Genomic DNA, 18,768 nt, shown 5'->3' on the forward strand with positions numbered 1-18,768 from the left:
GAGAGTTATGACCTAATGTATAATAAACAAATTGGTACAATTAAGTTTGCAATTGTGTATTTATCTATACACATTATACATTCTTGCTGTGATCGTTCTCGTTTTTGTGGAACTGCAGCTTGTCAAAAGGTGTAACTGACCAGCGCTGAACTCAATATAAATGGGACTTATTCCCACACGTGTGCACAATATTGTGGCAATTTTATCCCGGAACATCCTGCAGTGCGAGAGCATGTCTCATTCTAATACTAACTCTTGCCACTCTTTTATTATTAATACTAAACAACTGTAAGGAAACATGTGACTAGCAGAGACTATATTCATATATTTATTTCCCTTATCAAAGACATACCTGAAGTTTTTATGTTTCTTTCATGTACCTCACAGTGATTGTACATGCTTTGTCAATACACCTCCTCAAAGCCCTCAAATGTAGGTCCAGCACCCCCTGCTGGTGTTTTGTATTAAACAAATTTCAAGTCTGAGCTTTGAGGCATTTCCAACACATACATTATTTTAAGTTATACTGCACAATGTGGTATGCTAAGGTGTCTAAAAGGTTAAAAACTTGATTGCTAAATCAACGTTATAACGGTGTTTCCTCTTGATCTGGAGTTTCAGAGTAAGTCTGTATTGTCTTTAGTAATAATCCATCTGAGTCTCCCTTGTTCCTTTCTTTTAAAAATAATACATGTGTGTAGTGGCTTGTAGAAAAACGGATGTGTGAGCACTAGTTGTATATAAATGTATTTGTTTTATTGTATTCTTTTAATCTTAATGTAATATTGTGATTCAAACAAGCAACAAAATCCATCCATTTTCTACCGCTTGTTCCCTTTCGGGGTCGCGGGTGACTGGAGCCTATCCCAGTGACTTCGGGCCTTAGGCGGGGTACACCCTGGACAGTGGCCAACTTGTCGCAGGGCCAACACAGAGACATAGACATTACAGACAGTTCACTCTCACATTCAATCACTAGGGCCAATTTAGAGTCACCAATTTTACCTAACACATGCCTTTGGACGGTGGGAGGAAGCCGGAGAACCCGGAGAGAACCCACGGTAACACGGGGAGAACATGCAGACTCCACCCAGAGAGATCATGTGATGTTGGTATCGAACCGGGAATCGAACCCATGATCTCCTTCTTGGGAGGCAAGAGCGCTAACCGCCTTTGCCACCGTGCACCCCGCAACAAAATCAATATTGAAATAAAATATACTAAAAAACCAAGTAGAAAAAGCTTCAGTTGTAGTCATCTGGACTCAGTTAGAAAAAATAGACGTTTCGACTCATCCAAGAGTCATTGTCAATAAGAGAATTTAGGTCGAGAACTCCAATATTTGTACTATTCTGTGGAAAGTCCAGCCCATTGGGAGGAGCCTTCCTGAGAATAGTACAAATATCGGAGTTCTCGACCTAAATTCTGTTATTGACAATGACTCTTGGATGAGAGTCAAAACGTCTATTTTTTCTAACTGAGTCCAGATGACTACAACTGAAGCTTTTTCTACAATGGAACACGCCTGGACGAATGAGGGATTACACCGACATAAAAAACCAAGTGTTGCCCTGGCTTATCAAAAAGCAAATCTAACACAAAGATATTTAATTAAAAAAATAACTATAGACCATCATCTATTGTTAAGACACTATTGGAGTTTGTAAAGCCAAGGACATGCAAATCGTCGGTAGCACTTTCCTTTGTGTGTCACAGTGGATTTGTTGTGTGGGTGTCATAGTAACGTTGAACACGGACAGCACCCAAACTCACCCATCCAGCCTGACATCCGGCAGACTTCTGTTGAGAGCGATCATGTCACTGGCCATCAGGTTGAACTGGTTAATTTTAAACAGGTCCTTCATCTTCTCCTGGTCGTCTTTGGGGATGTTCACAGCTTTGCCCATCTCGCCCGGACCCTCGTGGCTTCGGGAAATCACAGCTGAACCAACACAAGATGAAAAAAGAGCAAAATGATTACAGCAGGTGCTTGGTGTATTTTGACGGGTGCGGAACAAACTAAGCAAATGGTATATTAGGATTAGCAGCGCATGGGAGATAAGTGGTTAGAATTCCTGTGTTACCGACTCTCATTAAGAAGGTCACCACTTTGATTTCAAGGACACGTGGATCCTTTCTTCAGGGAGCATGTTTGCTTTGCCGCGTCACTAAAGGACCATATTGTGGTTTTTCAGGTACTTATACTTGAACTATAACATGTAAAATGTCTGAGTAATAGTAACAGGGCCATTGACCTTCATAGTGACACTAACAAACCAGCAGATTGTAGCTTGCTTTACATTTCAGAATCAAACATGTATCATTAGGTTTGGAGTTATTTTTTCAAATAATCAAAACTAAGTACAGGGAAGCGGGTGGACATTGGGGGTAGGTGAAAACAGGTATTTTCTGAGCACTCGAGCCTCAGTTGCAGGACAATAGAGGATTATTCAAACATGCAGGAATCAAACAAAATACAACTTTGAGTAAACTAATGATGAAGAAATTCTGATGTACCAAGATTAAAAGCTCATCAAAGTTCATTTAGTACAATATGTAAGTTTGTTGACATTGACAAAGCCTGGATTAGAAACCAAGACAAGGTTATTAAGATAAGATAAGATAAGATATTCCTTTATTGTCCCACATGGGGAAATTTCATTGGTGCAACGCAGGTAGATACAGAGGTAGATACAGAAGAACAGATCACTTATAGGAAGTCTGAAAAACACTTTCAGTAGAAGATCTCCTATAAATAAATAAAAACTCCCATAGACAAATAAATAAATAAATACCATTGCATGTGATCACGACAGTAATTGCACATGAATATGTGTCACGACGGCACATAGATTGCACATGAATTTCACAGTAATTGCACATGAATTCCAACAGCAATTGCACATATGACAGAATTGCACATCAGTATTAGGTTAGGTCAGTATTGCGAGTGTTCAGTACTAACAGTGTTTGTTATAAAGTCTGACAGCAGCAGGAAGGAAAGACCTACGGAACCTTTCCTTCACACATCGAGGGTGGATCAGTCTCTCACTGAAGCTGCTCTCCAGAGTGGACAGAGTGTCCTGCAGGGGGTGAGACTCATGGTCCAGCATAGATGTGAATCTAGCCAGGACCCTCCTGTCCCCCACCTCCTGCACCGAGTCCAGAGCACAGCCCAGGACGGAGCTGGACTTCTTGATGACTCTGTCCAGCTTCTTCCTCTCCCTCTCTGTGATGCTGCTGCTCCAGCAGGCCACACCTACAGGAGCTGATGCCACCACAGAGTCGTAGAAGGTCTTCAGGAGTGGCCCTGTCACTCCAAAAGACCTGAGTCTCCTCAGGAGGTAGAGCCGACTCTGGCTCTTCCTGTACAGTGCGTCTGTGTTATGAGTCCAGTCCAGTTTGTGGTTCAGATGAACACCCAGGTACTTGTATGAGTCCACTCTCTCAATGTCCCGTCCCTGGATGTTCACTGGTGAGGGGGCAGTGGGGTGGCGTCTGCGGAAATCCACCACCATCTCCTTGGTCTTCCCCGCGTTGATGAGGAGGTGGTTCCGCTGACACCAGTCCACAAAGTCCTGCGCCAGTCCTCTGTACTCCGCGTCATCGTCGTCCGTGATGAGTCCGATGATGGCAGAGTCGTCAGAGAACTTCTGCAGGACACAGCTGTCCGTGTCATGTCTGAAGTCTGCAGTGTAAAGGGTGAAGAGGTGAATATATATATTATTATATATAATATAATATATAATATATAATATATATATATAATATATATATTATTATATATAATAGAATAATATATAATAGAATAATATATAATACATTATATATAATAGAATAATATATAATAGAACATAGTCATCATGTGCAATTCATGTGCAATTACTGTGAAATTCATGTGCAACCTATGTGCTGTCGTGACACATATTCATGTGCAATTACTGTCGTGATCACATGCAATGGTATTTATGTATTTATTTATTTATTTGTCTATGGGAGTTTTTATTTGTTTATAGGAGATCTTCTACTGAAAGTGTTTTTCAGATTTCCTATAAGTGATCTGTTCTTCTGTATCTACATCTGTATCTACCTGCGTTGCACCAATGAAATTTCCCCATGTGGGACAATAAAGGAATATCTTATCTTATCTTATAGTGCTCATTATTCTATTATATATTATGTAATAGAATAATGAGCACTATTACCAACACTCAAAAACTCGCTTCATACTGTCAAATACACTTTTTAAATAAACGATGATTATATAGACAGTGTATTAACTTGGGTGAGATGTTAAATGCTGTAATGTACAAGGTTCCACATTAACCAGGGGCACTTCATCTGAAGGAAGCGTATAGGGGCTTTGTAGGGGATAAAGTATGTCATCTCACTCAGCACAAAATGTAGAAATGTGTGGAGGACATTTAATACGGGCCCAGTAGGCACTCAGCTTAAGCCCTCTGTATTAAAGGTGACAGCCAGAGGAGCAGTCTAAAATGTACCATCATCAAAATATGTTCTGAGGCAAGACATGAAACGTTTGGGATCGCAGAATCGTCCTAAAAAACAGGAATGTAAATCATAAACTTGACAGGGATTAATGAACAAGAGCAAATGAATTGACAGTAGGATTTGTTTATCCAAACGTAGCTGTTAGTAATTGTGGTGTTTGATAGATCAATTCTGACTTCTCCAGCATTATTATTGAATGTTTTAGTGTAGGCTTAGGTTCTTGACAGCGAAGTATTAAACTACTAATGATCTCTTCCTATGCGTTGACAAATTATTATACAAAGTCAATATCTACTTGTATTTGTATGAAATAATGTGTTTCTATTAATAAATCTATAATACAGGCAAATATGATATGCTTTCACGTGATGTCATTAACACTCTTTGGAAGGAAAAGCTAACTGGAGGCACTGCTCTGTTTCGAATTACTCAAATTAGACTTTAATCTGAGATTTGTTCTGACCATTAGGAAAATGAATTACAAAGTCCGGTTAACACCTACCGTACTAAGAAGTCCCTCTCAAATGACATTAGTCTGAATCTATCTAAGCCTTTAGTTGTAGTTGATTCATCGATGGCTTCGTTGCATGCAGAATCACTGTCATGTACATGAATTTGTATTAGTTGATTAATCCTTTTATTTAGACTATAAGGCTGTATATGGGACAACAGCAGAAAGGAGGGATGGAGTGATTTAGATTAAGATGTATTATTTTTGGTGTTTATATTTTAAAATCATTTACTCTGTCTTATTACATATAAATACATAGTTTCCAACTCTTTTTTCTGCATGAATAGATGCAAAAATAGAATAGGATAAATTGTCTTTTTGCATGAACTCTCCCCTAAAGAGGGGAGTTTGGGTCAGATACATAGAGATATGTAATGGTTTAAGCACTTTTGCCCCACCCCTTTTTAGTCAATTAATCAATCGGCAGAACATTTTAGTCCGACAAGCTAGCAATTTTTTTGCTCATAGAGCACCTAATTAATATGCAAATTGAAGTGTTTTTGCATAAGTGTGCAAAATACACGCCAAATGGTCTTTGATTATTCAATGTGGTATTTATCTATTAAATGTGATCAAAACAGAGCTCCATAATTAGGACTTTTACCTCTACCAAGGCATTAGCAGGTTAAGCAAACACTAAAATGCCCCATAGGCTCTGACTAGAGTCCAACACTGTCCGAGCAGCACAGCTTTAGCCAACAGTAAACAAGACGGATTTATGCCGCCACTACCTCCCTGTTATAATCTGAGAGTTAGGCCGAGGGGGCACACAGTTCACATCAGCAGCTCCACTCTAGGTTAAGAGGATTCTCTGCGGCCGGACTGTTAACCTCCACTGATCTTGCCCTTTTCTTTCCACGAACAATCTCCATTAGGACACACACAACTGCAATCTTGTGCCAGTGGAGGTCAGAGGGCTGTCAATCACAAGCACGTAGACCATGGGATTTATGGACAACAGTTTTGTAAACGACACCAGCTAGTGCTGCTACAATTACTCTAGTAAATTGATAACAAAAAAGCTTGAATTATTATTTTATTGCTTCAATGATTTGTTTAATTTACATATTTAATTAAAAACATGTGAATCTGTGGTGAATCTGTGGCACTTCTGTTTCCCACGGAGCTGGTTCTGCTCGGACCTGACGCAACTAAAGCACAGCACAGAGAGAGCGGCTGGTTTTGTTGTGTGAAAGTGTCCCGAGCTGCAACTCTAACCACCGCAACTAGCTCCGCGCACTAAAATATGCTTTTAAATGGTTTACGGAATGTACAATTGATAGATTACTCAAAAAGAATTGATAAATTACTCAATTACTAAAATAATCAATAGCTGCAGCCGTAGCACTGATACTGATAATAAAGAAGACGGGATGCAAAATGACTTGACTTTTTAATAAAGATGGTTTCCCTTCATTTACCTATTTGAATTTGGATTTAGAGAGGGTCATGCATGTTTGAGTTATCTTTATCCTCTTGCATTCAAGTCGCCATTGCTCTACCTTTCACACAAAGAACAGAAAACATTTGTCAAGGAACATGCGCCTTGATTTATTTCACCTAACTTTATTTGTAATTGACAGAAAAGACAGAGCCTCTTGATGATAGTCTGTCCTGTTTATCTATTTGTTTGCACTGTTTAAAGTTTTCCCTGAAACTAATCTTCTTTGTTACCATAACATCTCTGAACCTGAATGGTTCAAAATGCTGTTGTATATTACTGATAAATCGAATCTTATATTTCTGTTTAACGAGGGATTCTCTTTTTCAAATGTTTCTCTTGGATGAAGTAGAAACGTCTTGTTTTAAAAACTGTCCAGGTAACAACAACTGAATCTTTTTCTACAATAGAACACATCTGGGCGGGATTACACTGAACGAACCTGAGATAGTTTTTGTTTCATGTGGACAGGCCCAGTAGTTACAGAAACATTTCAACACAAACTCGGTCAAAATTTAAATAGAAGTGAAGTAAAATTAATTGAACTATACCTAATTTTAAATGTAAACAACGTGAAAAACAGAACAAGGGCATTTGAAACCGCTTACAGAAGTCCACAAGTATCGCTTACTTACCTAATGCATTCCCAGCATCCGAAATATTCTCCACAATGAGTTTATGGTGCTTATCATGACTCTCTGATCTTAAAGCTAGTTATGCCGTCACATTAAAGCTAACAATCATTAGCACTTTCTAATTAGAAGCAGAGAAGTGGTCTCATTTTCATCCCAATGGATGCTTTTACTACAGTGGCGTGCGGTCAGGACAATCAAGGCAATCAGTGATTGGCCAATAAAATCTACCATTACCATGTGTCACAACTATATATAAATTGTTCAAAAATATGTCCAAATGAGCCCGTTCTCCTCTCAATTCTGCTGCTGTAGCTTGGCTGAAGTTACGGTGTCTTATAGTGGCCCCTACAGGCCACTGGGCAGTACTGCACAGGAAGCTTGGTTCTGCTTTTCCCACAGCGGCTCAGTCTGTGTCCGTGTTCAGAGGCTCATTCATGCTTCTCTCTCTAACATGAGCTTTTAGAAGCAGAGCAGACAACAGCTTCTCTTAGAGGTCTGCACATGTGCTGACCTCAAACACATGGATCTGTGCTCAAACTGCGCTGAATAGAGAATCAAGGAGGGTTACAGGTTTCACCCTAACTGAGCATGTGCAGAGGAGAAGTGAAGCAACAGCAGCGCCAAGTTTCAACAAGCAGACTTAAAGATCAGGGGAGGGGGGCGTGTTACAGGTACAGAGTACTTCCTGGAGGAGGGGCTGAAACAGAGAAGCGTGCTGCGTAACTCCACGTTCGTCTGCTCATCTGTGGGGAAGGATAGAGACTAGCAAGGAGAAAAGTCTGTTCTCTACAAATCAATCAAAAAACCACTTGATACCTACATAGGTACCAATAGCACTGTAAGAAGGTTAAAAAGCTCTGAAAAGTCGATTTAGCACGATATGGGATCTTTAAACTATCTTGTAAAGGTCTGTGTTTGTAGCTAAGGCTTTGTTCACGTTTCTAATGATTAGACGTTAGTTAGAAATACAGGCAGTTAATAATGTATCCATTCAGCACTTGACATTGTATGTGGGTTTAGCTCAGTAAGATTTCGCACTACTTCACGCTGGAGGCCCGGGTTCGAAGCTCACCCTAGCATTTTATCTCATTTTCTTTTTCTTTTCTATAATCCACTAAATATTGATGAACACCCCAGGTCTGCGAGCCCATCCATAAATGTCACCGCACATCACTGTTTTACAATATATCTGTACTGGAGCAAAACAGATTTTACGTTTACATGCAAATTGCAAAAATATCAAGAACAGGCTCTTTAAAGACAAGAACGATGAAGTAGCAGAGTAAAAAGCTACAATGCACAGCCAGAAGAAGATATTAGATTCAATCTTCAGAATAAGCTGGATGGAAATTCCACATCAAAAAACTGCCTGAATGTCAAATGAAGGATGAAGGCAACATATCACATTTAATGAAAAAAGCGCTCTATTGAGGTTAAAGTGCAGAAGCTCCAAAAAGTAATAAGAAGTTCTGAAAAAAAATAAAAAAGGCAATTGGTGTTATCTACCGGTAAAACAAAAAACTTGCTGAGAGAGACGATATTTGTGGATATCTGGATATTTGTGTAGTAGATGTGATGAATGCATTTGAGTTTTTTTTGTTTTTTTTTATAAAATCAAAAAGCATCGGAGAAATTATGGATGGAAACTATAAAATGAAAGATGCCCAGACGATTTCAGAATAACAATGCACCATTAAGAGGGAGAACGAGAAAAACAAAATGCTCCAAACTGAGGTGGAAAAGTATAGCTCGTGAATGGAACAATTTGAAAAAGAGAATGAGAGGATCAAAGAAGTGGTTGGACACAGATTTAACCAGGATGAAACCAGATGTATCAGGGACACTGGCGTTTGTGGAGTATTGTCAGCATATCTGTGTTTTTAGCACTTGTACACTGATTCCGTAGACTGGATTGCATAGGATCAAGTGCATTTTGGGAAAAGACCAACGCAGTGCTGAAGAATGTGATCAATATATGCCAATGAAGTGGTTGACCTATTTTCACTCCGCAGCAAAGGTAATAGCTTGGAATTTGATCAAAAAAGCAGATGGATCGTAGGCCATTTTAATGATTGGGCGCTGCAGAGCTGTCAGTTTGGCGAAGGCAAATTGGATCATCTCGTTCAGTGGGACTTCTGCTTCTGTCTGCACAGTTAAGCGTGCTGCTCTAAGCACTTTTTCTCTGCCATCATCAGTGTGCATCACATTCACAGTATATGGAAGTGAGCGTGCACTCGAGAATCCTGCACGTTTTCACAAAATTCACAACATTCTTTTATCGCGGAACTTTTTCAGGCAGACATGAACTGATAATAAGCTTTAGATTTTGACAGAGAGCCAGTCAGTGAGCAGCAGTGCACAGCTGTTCACAACACAAAAGCATGATCACAGCTGTGTTCATTTCAGAATAATGCCAGTGTTCAATTTATTTTTTTTATTTTTTTGTAAGGCTCTGTCAGAAGTGAACAGATCTTTACAAAACGGTAAAAAAAAGAATATTTGTGCGTTTATATTGAGGACATTTCTTGAACTAACGCTATTGCAAATAGTCTTACGACATCCACACACTTTTGTGGACTCGTTGAATGTTGGTCATGATTATGATAGTTAAGTTTCTGTTAAAGTCAGATCTAACTGCTGAGTTTAGATAATAAATATTTCAACAGGGCCCTGAGTTGTTCTTAGTTCAGTTTGGCCGCTTGTGTACCCGTCTCTCACTGAGCACTTCTTTGGTCATGGTTGGGAGCAGTGCAAACGTTAAAGAACAAAAGATATGCAACAAATACGGGTGACCACAAATGATAAATGCAGATCCTGTCAGCAGAAAATGGGCTCCTCTCTCCGTGAAGATCTCCAACTGCACGAAAAAAGCTGCTGGCCCACCGCTTACATATAACGGGTATCAGGCCCCTCACCGGAAATGTTACATAGTGCACCTTTAACAGAGTGTTCATGGTAAAGATCAGACACGAGACAACACTAACTAGAAACTAGAAACTGAAAAAGACCAGTTAAAAAAACACTGAGTATAAGTTGCAGTTGCCAAAAAATGCATAATAAAGAAGAAAAAAACATATATAAGTCGCACTGGAGTATAATTCGCATTTTGGGGGGAAATTGATATGATAAAATCCAAGACCAAGAACAGACATTTAATCTTGAAATGCAGTTTAAAATAATAACAGATGAGAGAACATGGTGAACAGGTGTACATATGCTAACGCTAACACCTTCAGCTACATGAGGCACAGACAGAACTGTGGTAAGTGTCTGGTATGTTAACGTAACATATTAACAGTTATTCAGATAACTATAGCATAAAGAACATGCTAACAAGTTTACCAAAGCATCAGTTTTACCCCAAATCACTAAATCCACTGAATTCTTCTTCCTCTGTGTCACTTTTAAACAACTCCACAAACTCCGGAGGAAGAGGAAGTGCAGATTCTTCTTCTGCGTCACTTAAGAGCCTAGAGCACCCTCTTGTGGTTGCCAGTGTGAAAATAACGAATATCACATATGAGTCGCTCTGGAGTATAAGTCGCACCCTGGCAAAAACTATGAAAAAAGATGCGACTTATAATCCGGAAAATACGGTACATACTTTCACTCGTCTACATCGAGTTCTATTATAAGCACCGTACTTAAAACCTAAAAATAACTTAGGGTAAATCAACAAACTAGGCATTGTTGCAGCTTGGACGCTTTTCTACCACACTTGATCCCAGCTGTATTCACCCGTGGGCTCTTGAAATGTGCTCTGAATGTGGAAGCAGAGCGGCTCACAGAGTTCCAAAAGGTTAGCAAGACCCTCGCTCTCGCTTAGGCTGAAGGTGTCTGAAGCCGGTGGAGGTTTGTTTGTTGGTTTGTTCCTCTCCTGCTCCTCGTGAGACACAACCTGAACCGCACTCCAAGTACACAATAAAAACCAACCCATCAAAGCAACACATACTACAAACAAGATGAGGCTCGACAGTCAACATCAAAAACATGAACGTGAAAGACGCTATAAGCCAATGTCTAAGTGTGTAAATGTTCATCTAATAAAAGCAACAAGAATACTGAACATTTTATTATTTTTGTTGAATACATTCCCCAGACCCCACTAAGGATTGTGATTTATGCAATATTTACAAAATCTTATTTATAAAAAAATTACTTTATAAATAGGCACCTTAAGGAACGTATTTTTACACGTTCAAAGTGGGACGGGCATCACTGGGCATTTCTGCACACAAATGGCGAGCAGCGGCTGTTTTCTGCCAATGATGACACTCGAGCACTAAACAGCGCTCGAAAACGCCAAAAAGTTACATGAATTGAGCTTGTTTGTGCCGTTTCGTGCTGTGCATATTTTTGTTAAAGCTATCATATCTAAAAAATAATAAAAACAGCACAACCTTAATGATCACAAAAAGCCAGTGACCGATAAAAGAAGCCTTAATATCTCAAAAACTAAAGCAGCACAATCAAAACAGAATAAACGAGGCACAAAACGATTGACATAGTTTTGGTGTGGATGTGCGTGTGACGGGGGCACACTTTATGGAGGTCAGAGTGGGTGGACACAGAGCTGGGGGGGACACAGCGCTCGGAGCGTCTGTGCCGTACAGGCCCCGGTCCTGTACAGCAGAGGGGGGGGGGCCCAGATCTCGCACACACGCAGCAGGCAGAGCTGTTAGCACGGTGGGCACAAACACACATGGGGAGGAGGGTCTACTCTAAAGAGCCAATTTATTTAACAAATATTTTAAAGGAAAACTTTTGTGCTTCAACCATAATGTGCTAAACACTCATGGCCGAGTGGATGGCACATATGCCTCCCGTGTGAGGCTCTCCACAGCATCGTGAGTTCTCTAGTCTACTTCCCATTTCACACTGAATTGTCCTGTCAAATAAAGTCTACCTGCCGAAAAATCATTTAAAAAACTCAAAACACTCAATCGTCAAAATAAGTTTTTTTTTTTATTGCTGGTGTGTGATGTATCTAGTCTCGGCCCCATTTCATGTTGCACAGTCTTGTCCCACAACGAATCCTTAAAAACACACACACAATTTCTCCAAATGATGCTTGCAGGTTTTGAATACACCAGCCATGAAAAACTAACTCGGAACATGTAAAAAAGGAGCAGCCTTGTGCGTGGAGACTGGCGTACTAGGCGTCTGTTTTGTCGCGCGCTGACATATGACTGATGATCCCTCACAGGAGCCATTACCTGCAGTGAGAGGGGCCCTTTGCAGTAATTGGAGGGTCTACAGCTGCAGGACGCGGAATTAGAGACGGACAAAGGGACAGGCTTCTTGCCCAGACATCATGGTCATGTTTTAGAAGACAAAATGATCCAAGTCAGGCTAGGAGTTTAAATGTTGCTTTTTCAACTGCAGATTACAGGTTAAGGGAGGTAAAAAATATAAGACTGTATTTCCAATCTCGTCCCATCTTCTTCAGCCAATCACAGCCTCTTACTTTTACCTTCCAATCAATCACCGCTCAAAAATAGATACACTCCCTCCCCCCTTCCATCTTACAACTCCACTAGTGTCCAGATTTCAACCAGGTTTTCCTTCATTTAATAAACTACTTATTGCAGCTCTCTATTTTTTCTTTGTGACTTCAATGTGAAGTTTTTAAATCTCTAACTAGGGGCAAATTATAAAATTGCAATAAAGATTGGTGTTTTTGCTCGACATGCTCTCAAAACATTATGAAATTGATGTCTTAAATTTTGCCAATTTTGCCTCTTTTTTTGTACATTTTCATTGTGACATTTTCATAAAGTCACATAGACATTGGTCAGAATATTTTGACCGTTAATATTGTCCTTGATGGAGGTGTGTAACGACCCCCGTGCCTGTGATGACTCCTTCCTGTTTCCTGTGTGCAGTGTTGAATAACAGTGTTGTAGAGAGGCGCCTCGGAATCAATCTTGTTCATGGATTGTGACATGTGATCCAGTTTTTCATCAATATCCATACTTTGGCTTAGGGCTGTGCGATCACTCAAGGTCAAGGTGCAGTCATTTCTAATAGTTAATGACATGTTCAGTCCAGACTTTGTCAGTAAAAGCATGTGGTTTGGAGAAGGCTTCAGTCTTTGATGGAAGATATTTGACCATTTTGAGGTCTAGGTATGTGTTGTTTAAGTTCATAACATTAATATTGAAAACATTCTATATTTCTGTTTAATTCAGACAAAAAGCTTTTTCATATCGCACAGCCGTACTTAATGTATTGTGCCAGAAAATACCTGATAAATGTACTGTAATCAATCCTTCATGTAACTAAACAGCTCTGTATAAAAAGGAGTAATATAACTGGAAACCAGTATATTTCAGTAGAAATGTTAGTAAAAACATAGGATAGACATATTTTCCACGATAAATTACTTTTTTGTTTGTCTGTCATAGATTTGTTCTGCAAGTATGTCCACAGTGAACAGTACTTCACTTCCTGTGTCATTGGTGGTTTGACCTCATTTAAACAGAACCACAACTCACATGAAACTATTTGCAGATCCAAACCGGTCTAAAACAACCGCTCAAACTAAGAAAGACAGTGTAGAGCAGGGGTGCCCACACGTTTTCAGCTCACGAGATACTTTTATATTTGACAAAGCTCGAAGATCTACCTATGGATCTAAATTATTGTATAGTTTAGTATTATTTTTATTTTCAGTATTATACAGGTTTTTATTTTTGTTTAATCATAATTAGGCTATAGAAACTACTACTACTACTACTACTACTACTACTACTACTACTACTACTACTACTACTACTACTACTACTACTACTACTACTACTACTGCTACTGCTACTGCTACTGCTACTGCTACTGCTACTGCTACTGCTACTGCTACTGCTACTGCTACTGCTACTGCTACTACACACTCTTTTCACCAACACTAAAGGGACATTCTCCAACACACTTTTTTAATCATAATAATTTGTATTGTATTATTAATTGTAGATTTGTAGTTTATTGAACAACTGAAACCAATATATTTCTCTTGTGAATTAGGTTTGTCTGCAAGAGCAAAAAAAATACCTAATTATTTTGTGCAATACTAGTTGTGATATTTTTCTCATCTCATTTGTGTTTTATTAAGTGGTGTTCAAATTGACAAGATGCATCAAATATCTGAATTGAATTGACAATAAATGCATAGGGATGTGTGACTGTGGACAAATACACGGAATCACAATTGTGATTCTCCATACGGCTCGCAGCAGGAGTCGGCACAGTCTCCATGTCAAGCTGTGAACACACCATGGAGTCTGTAAAGTGTTCAAAGTGATGAAAAGCCCATCCAAACTTCAAGATGAAATGCAGGTAAAATGTGCACGTTTATATGTACTGCCTTTCTATTGGACTTTACTGTACAGTGATCCCTCGCTATATCGCGGTTCACTTTTCGCGGACTCGCTGCTTCGCGGATTTTCATCATGCATTGTGTTCTGCATTCTGATTGGCTAAACAGTCTCTCCGCGTCTTCTCTACCTGTGTGTCAATAACGTTATGGATTAATATGTACACGTACGTAAAACCGCTTGCCAAATTGAAGTTTGCGAGGCCGGTGAGAGCGGCGCGGGTGAGCTGCGGGAGAGGCCGGTGAGAGCGGCGCGGGTGAGCTGCGGGACACGCCGGTGAGAGCGGCGCGGGTGAGCTGCGGGACACGCCGGTGAGAGCGGCGCGGGTGAGCTGCGGGACACACCGGTGAAAGTACAGTACAAACGTTTATACAGTACTTTTATTTGTTGAACAAATGCTTGGGCCTGTAAAAAGGTTTTGTTCCTTGCTTTCAATGTTTTCTGGAATATTTCATTGTATAATAACTGTAAAAAAAATAAAGGTTTCTACTTCGCGGATTTCGACTCCCGCGGGTACTTCTTGGAACGTAACCCCCGCAATAAACGACGGATCACTGTATTACTAATACTATGAACTATACTACTTAAGTTGTGATGACTATGATGATCAAACTGTAATAGAAGCAAGCATGTGTTATTAAAGGAGATATTATCATGCAATCAATCAACTTTTAAGAGCTTTTAACCATGATAAATATACTTGTTTTCCCTTCTCATTTTGTATTCACGGTGATTCATGAATATTTGAGAGCTTTTATCAGCACTGCAATTTCCCACCCGGAAGTCAGCAGATGCGTTTCTTTTATAATTCATTTTGGACCAATACTGCTATTTAAAATGTCTACAATATAAAATAATAATCCACGGGTGTCATAGATAATAGTATCGATATATCAGAAAAAGGCATTCTATGTTTTCTTTAAGTTTAAGAAATGATGCTGGTGGGGTTAACATTGTGATCCCACAGCTTGGTAGCCTGACTTCTGTCATCCTGCCCCATGGCAGCTGTGGCTACAGAAGTAGCTTACCACCACAGAGCGTGGAATGATGAGTAAAGCGTCTTTGAGTGTTTTGAAAGGTGCTATAGAAATACTACACATTATTAGCAGTAGTAGTTGCAGTAGTTAATTAATTACTATTTGTAAAACCGACCAACATTTTAAATCGTACAGATTGTTCTTCCATAATAAATAACTATTATATTCAGCATCTCCTCTCTTTCCTATTGAGATTTAGATATCCTCAAGCAGTAGTGCAAGTTTAAAAATAAGTATTCTCTGTGGTAATACTGCAAATATTAGTTTACCATATGACTGTAAGGTTTATGTTTCACTCTTTCCTTTCTCATGTTCATACTATCACTGTCCACTCTTGTCAAAATACTCTAAAAGAATACGATAAAGCATTTCAGGTTGCCATCTTTGGAACGTGGGCTATTTTTGGACATTTTAGCATAGCCACAGTCTTAAGGCGCCATAACATAAAACTAGCGGTCAGTGAATGTATCCGAGTGTCCAAACTTTAAAGATATGCACAATTTCAAACTAAAATGAAGTTTAAGCTGTTCAACTTTGTCTACTTGAAGAAAGGTAGTTCTCAGAATGATGTCTTAAAGAACTTGTGTTAGCTTTTGAGGAAATATGCCATTGGTACAAGCAGCAGGACATTGATTATTCTAGGCGACATTATCAACAATAAACAACCAAAACGTAATGTAGGACTATATTCCTAATAAAACAACTTAAATGGAATAATACACTTTATCTCCTAAACAATAAACCGTCTCATTTAGGACTGTTTGAGTAATCTTGTTTATTTATGGTGTCTAACTTCTGTCTTCATGAAGCTTGCCCCCGACTGGTATACATCATCTCTGTGTTTTAAAGTCTATACAGAGTCTTCTGATGCACAAAGAGCAGCTAATCAACTTAAGGTCAAGCTGCTATATGTTTTAACTCTCTTATTGTTTTAATGCCATTTAAACAAAGATGTATGACTGAAGCGTATCCTATTGTATCACCAGTACCCTAAGAAAGTGCATTCCTATAGTGGAAAACCAGTTGTGTATTGATGTATGTCATAAATAAAGTCACTTTGTACTGACCCCTGAGTGCGGGCAGCAGGGAGCGGTCCTTCCTGTCATCACATTTGTTGCACTCGCTGAAGTAAAGCAGCAGGAAGACGTCCACCAGCACCCACACCAGAGACGTGGTCAGCACCACCTTACAGTAAACAAACCTCCTCATCACCTCTCAGGGCGTTGAACCGCGAGACAGGGAGAGAGGGGGCTCAGCAGAGGGCTAGTGTGGGCCGAGGGAGCATGGGTAAGAGGCCAAGAGTCAGCATCCTGGAAGAGAGAGAACACAAAAACATACGATAGAAAAACCAACCAGACATGTAAGGGGCTGCTAACATTCAGAGCACAGACTTCAAGGACTTCTAGGGAAAGATCAATGGGCCTCATTCATGACTGTTTTCTCTGAAAATGTCACAGAATTCTGTGTGAGATTCATGCTCTTCAGCAGACACACATTCGGTCTTAAATTGGAGTTGGGTCTAATTCACCAACATCCAGCTACGAACACTGCATCCATGTCACTAGGGCTGGGTATTGCCTAGACCCCCGCGATACGATACATATCCCGATACTTGTATATTCCAATACAATTCCCTCATTATGATACGTATCCCGAAATATTTTTGAAAAAATGGTTTTAAAATGTACCAAATGGGTCATGTTTTTACTCTGGATAAGAAAATGTATGAAATGTCATGTTTATCCATAAAGCACTTATTTATAAATCCATTCTGCTCTAATAACTTCATACATCCAACCAACTGATCCAAATAGAAATAAGGAACACATTCTAGTGAAGTATTGCATGTTTCTTGCCAAACAATTGGCCTGATCTGAACATGCTGCAGCAGCATCTTCTGCACAGATCAGCTTCTGATCAGGTACACAGCTCCTTCTCACCTCGAGAGGAGCTCCTGATCACGTCTTCAGCTCCTTCTCACCTCGAGAGGAGCTCCTGATCAGGTCTTCAGCTCCTTCTCACCTCGAGAGGAGCTTCTGATCAGGTCTTCAGCTCCTTCTCACCTCGAGAGGAGCTCCTGATCACGTCTTCAGCTCCTTCTCACCTCGAGAGGAGCTCCTGATCACGTCTTCAGCTCCTTCTCACCTCGAGAGGAGCTCCTGATCAGGTACACAGCTCCTTCTCACCTCGAGAGGAGCTTCTGATCAGGTCCACAGCTCCTTCTCACCTCGAGAGGAGCTTCTGATCAGGTCCACAGCTCCTTCTCACCTCGAGAGGAGCTTCTGCTCAAGTCCACAGCTCCTTCTCACCTCGGCCGAGAGGAGCTTCTGATCAGGTCCACAGCTCCTTCTCACCTCGAGAGGAGCTTCTGATCAGGTCCACAGCTCCTTCTCACCTCGAGAGGAGCTTCTGCTCAAGTCCACAACTCCTTCTCACCTCGAGAGGAGCTTCTGCTCAAGTCCACAGCTCCTTCTCACCTCGAGAGGAGCTCCTGATCAGGTCCACAGCTCCTTCTCACCTCGAGAGGAGCTTCTGATCAGGTCCACAGCTCCTTCTCACCTCGAGAGGAGCTTCTGATCAAGTCCACAGCTCCTTCTCACCTCGAGAGGAGCTTCTGCTCAAGTCCACAGCTCCTTCTCACCTCGAGAGGAGCTTCTGCTCAAGTCCACAACTCCTTCTCACCTCGAGAGGAGCTTCTGATCAGGTCCACAGCTCTTTCTCACCTCGGCCGAGAGGAGCTTCTGATCAAGTCCACAGCTCCTTCTCACCTCGGCCCAGAGGAGCTTCTGATCAAGTCCACAGCTCCTTCTCACCTCGAGAGGAGCTTCTGCTCAAGTCCACAGCTCCTTCTCACCTCAAGAGGAGCTTCTGATCAGGTCCACAGCTCCTTCTCACCTCGAGAGGAGCTTCTGCTCAAGTCCACAGCTCCTTCTCACCTCGAGAGGAGCTTCTGCTCAAGTCCACAACTCCTTCTCACCTCGAGAGGAGCTTCTGCTCAAGTCCACAACTCCTTCTCACCTCGAGAGGAGCTTCTGCTCAAGTCCACAACTCCTTCTCACCTCGAGAGGAGCTTCTGCTCAAGTCCACAACTCCTTCTCACCTCGAGAGGAGCTTCTGATCAGGTCCACAGCTCTTTCTCACCTCGGCCGAGAGGAGCTTCTGATCAAGTCCACAGCTCCTTCTCACCTCGGCCCAGAGGAGCTTCTGATCAAGTCCACAGCTCCTTCTCACCTCGAGAGGAGCTTCTGCTCAAGTCCACAGC

The 18,768-nt window shown here is 40.7% G+C and overlaps 1 protein-coding gene across 4 annotated transcripts in view; it reads right to left on the bottom strand.

Moving 5' to 3' along the window:
* The window catches only part of galnt13 (polypeptide N-acetylgalactosaminyltransferase 13), a 77,510-nt gene that overhangs the window by 46,536 nt on the left and 12,206 nt on the right, over nucleotides 1–18,768 (bottom strand). For all 4 annotated transcript variants that reach the window (XM_072444378.1, XM_072444376.1, XM_072444377.1 and 1 more), the window contains exons 2-3: nucleotides 16,574–16,816; nucleotides 1,774–1,942 (exon numbers count right to left, since the gene is read on the bottom strand). In XM_072444378.1, the coding sequence (XP_072300479.1) occupies nucleotides 1,774–1,942; nucleotides 16,574–16,715 (311 nt within the window). In that variant the 5' untranslated portion in view covers nucleotides 16,716–16,816. The remainder of the gene's footprint in view (nucleotides 1–1,773; nucleotides 1,943–16,573; nucleotides 16,817–18,768) is intronic.

This window comes from Eucyclogobius newberryi, unplaced genomic scaffold (assembly GCF_026437365.1).
Source record: "Eucyclogobius newberryi isolate DKJ021-1_F unplaced genomic scaffold, fEucNew1.0.hap1 SCAF_14, whole genome shotgun sequence".
Classification (NCBI taxonomy): Eukaryota; Metazoa; Chordata; class Actinopteri; order Gobiiformes; family Gobiidae; genus Eucyclogobius; species Eucyclogobius newberryi.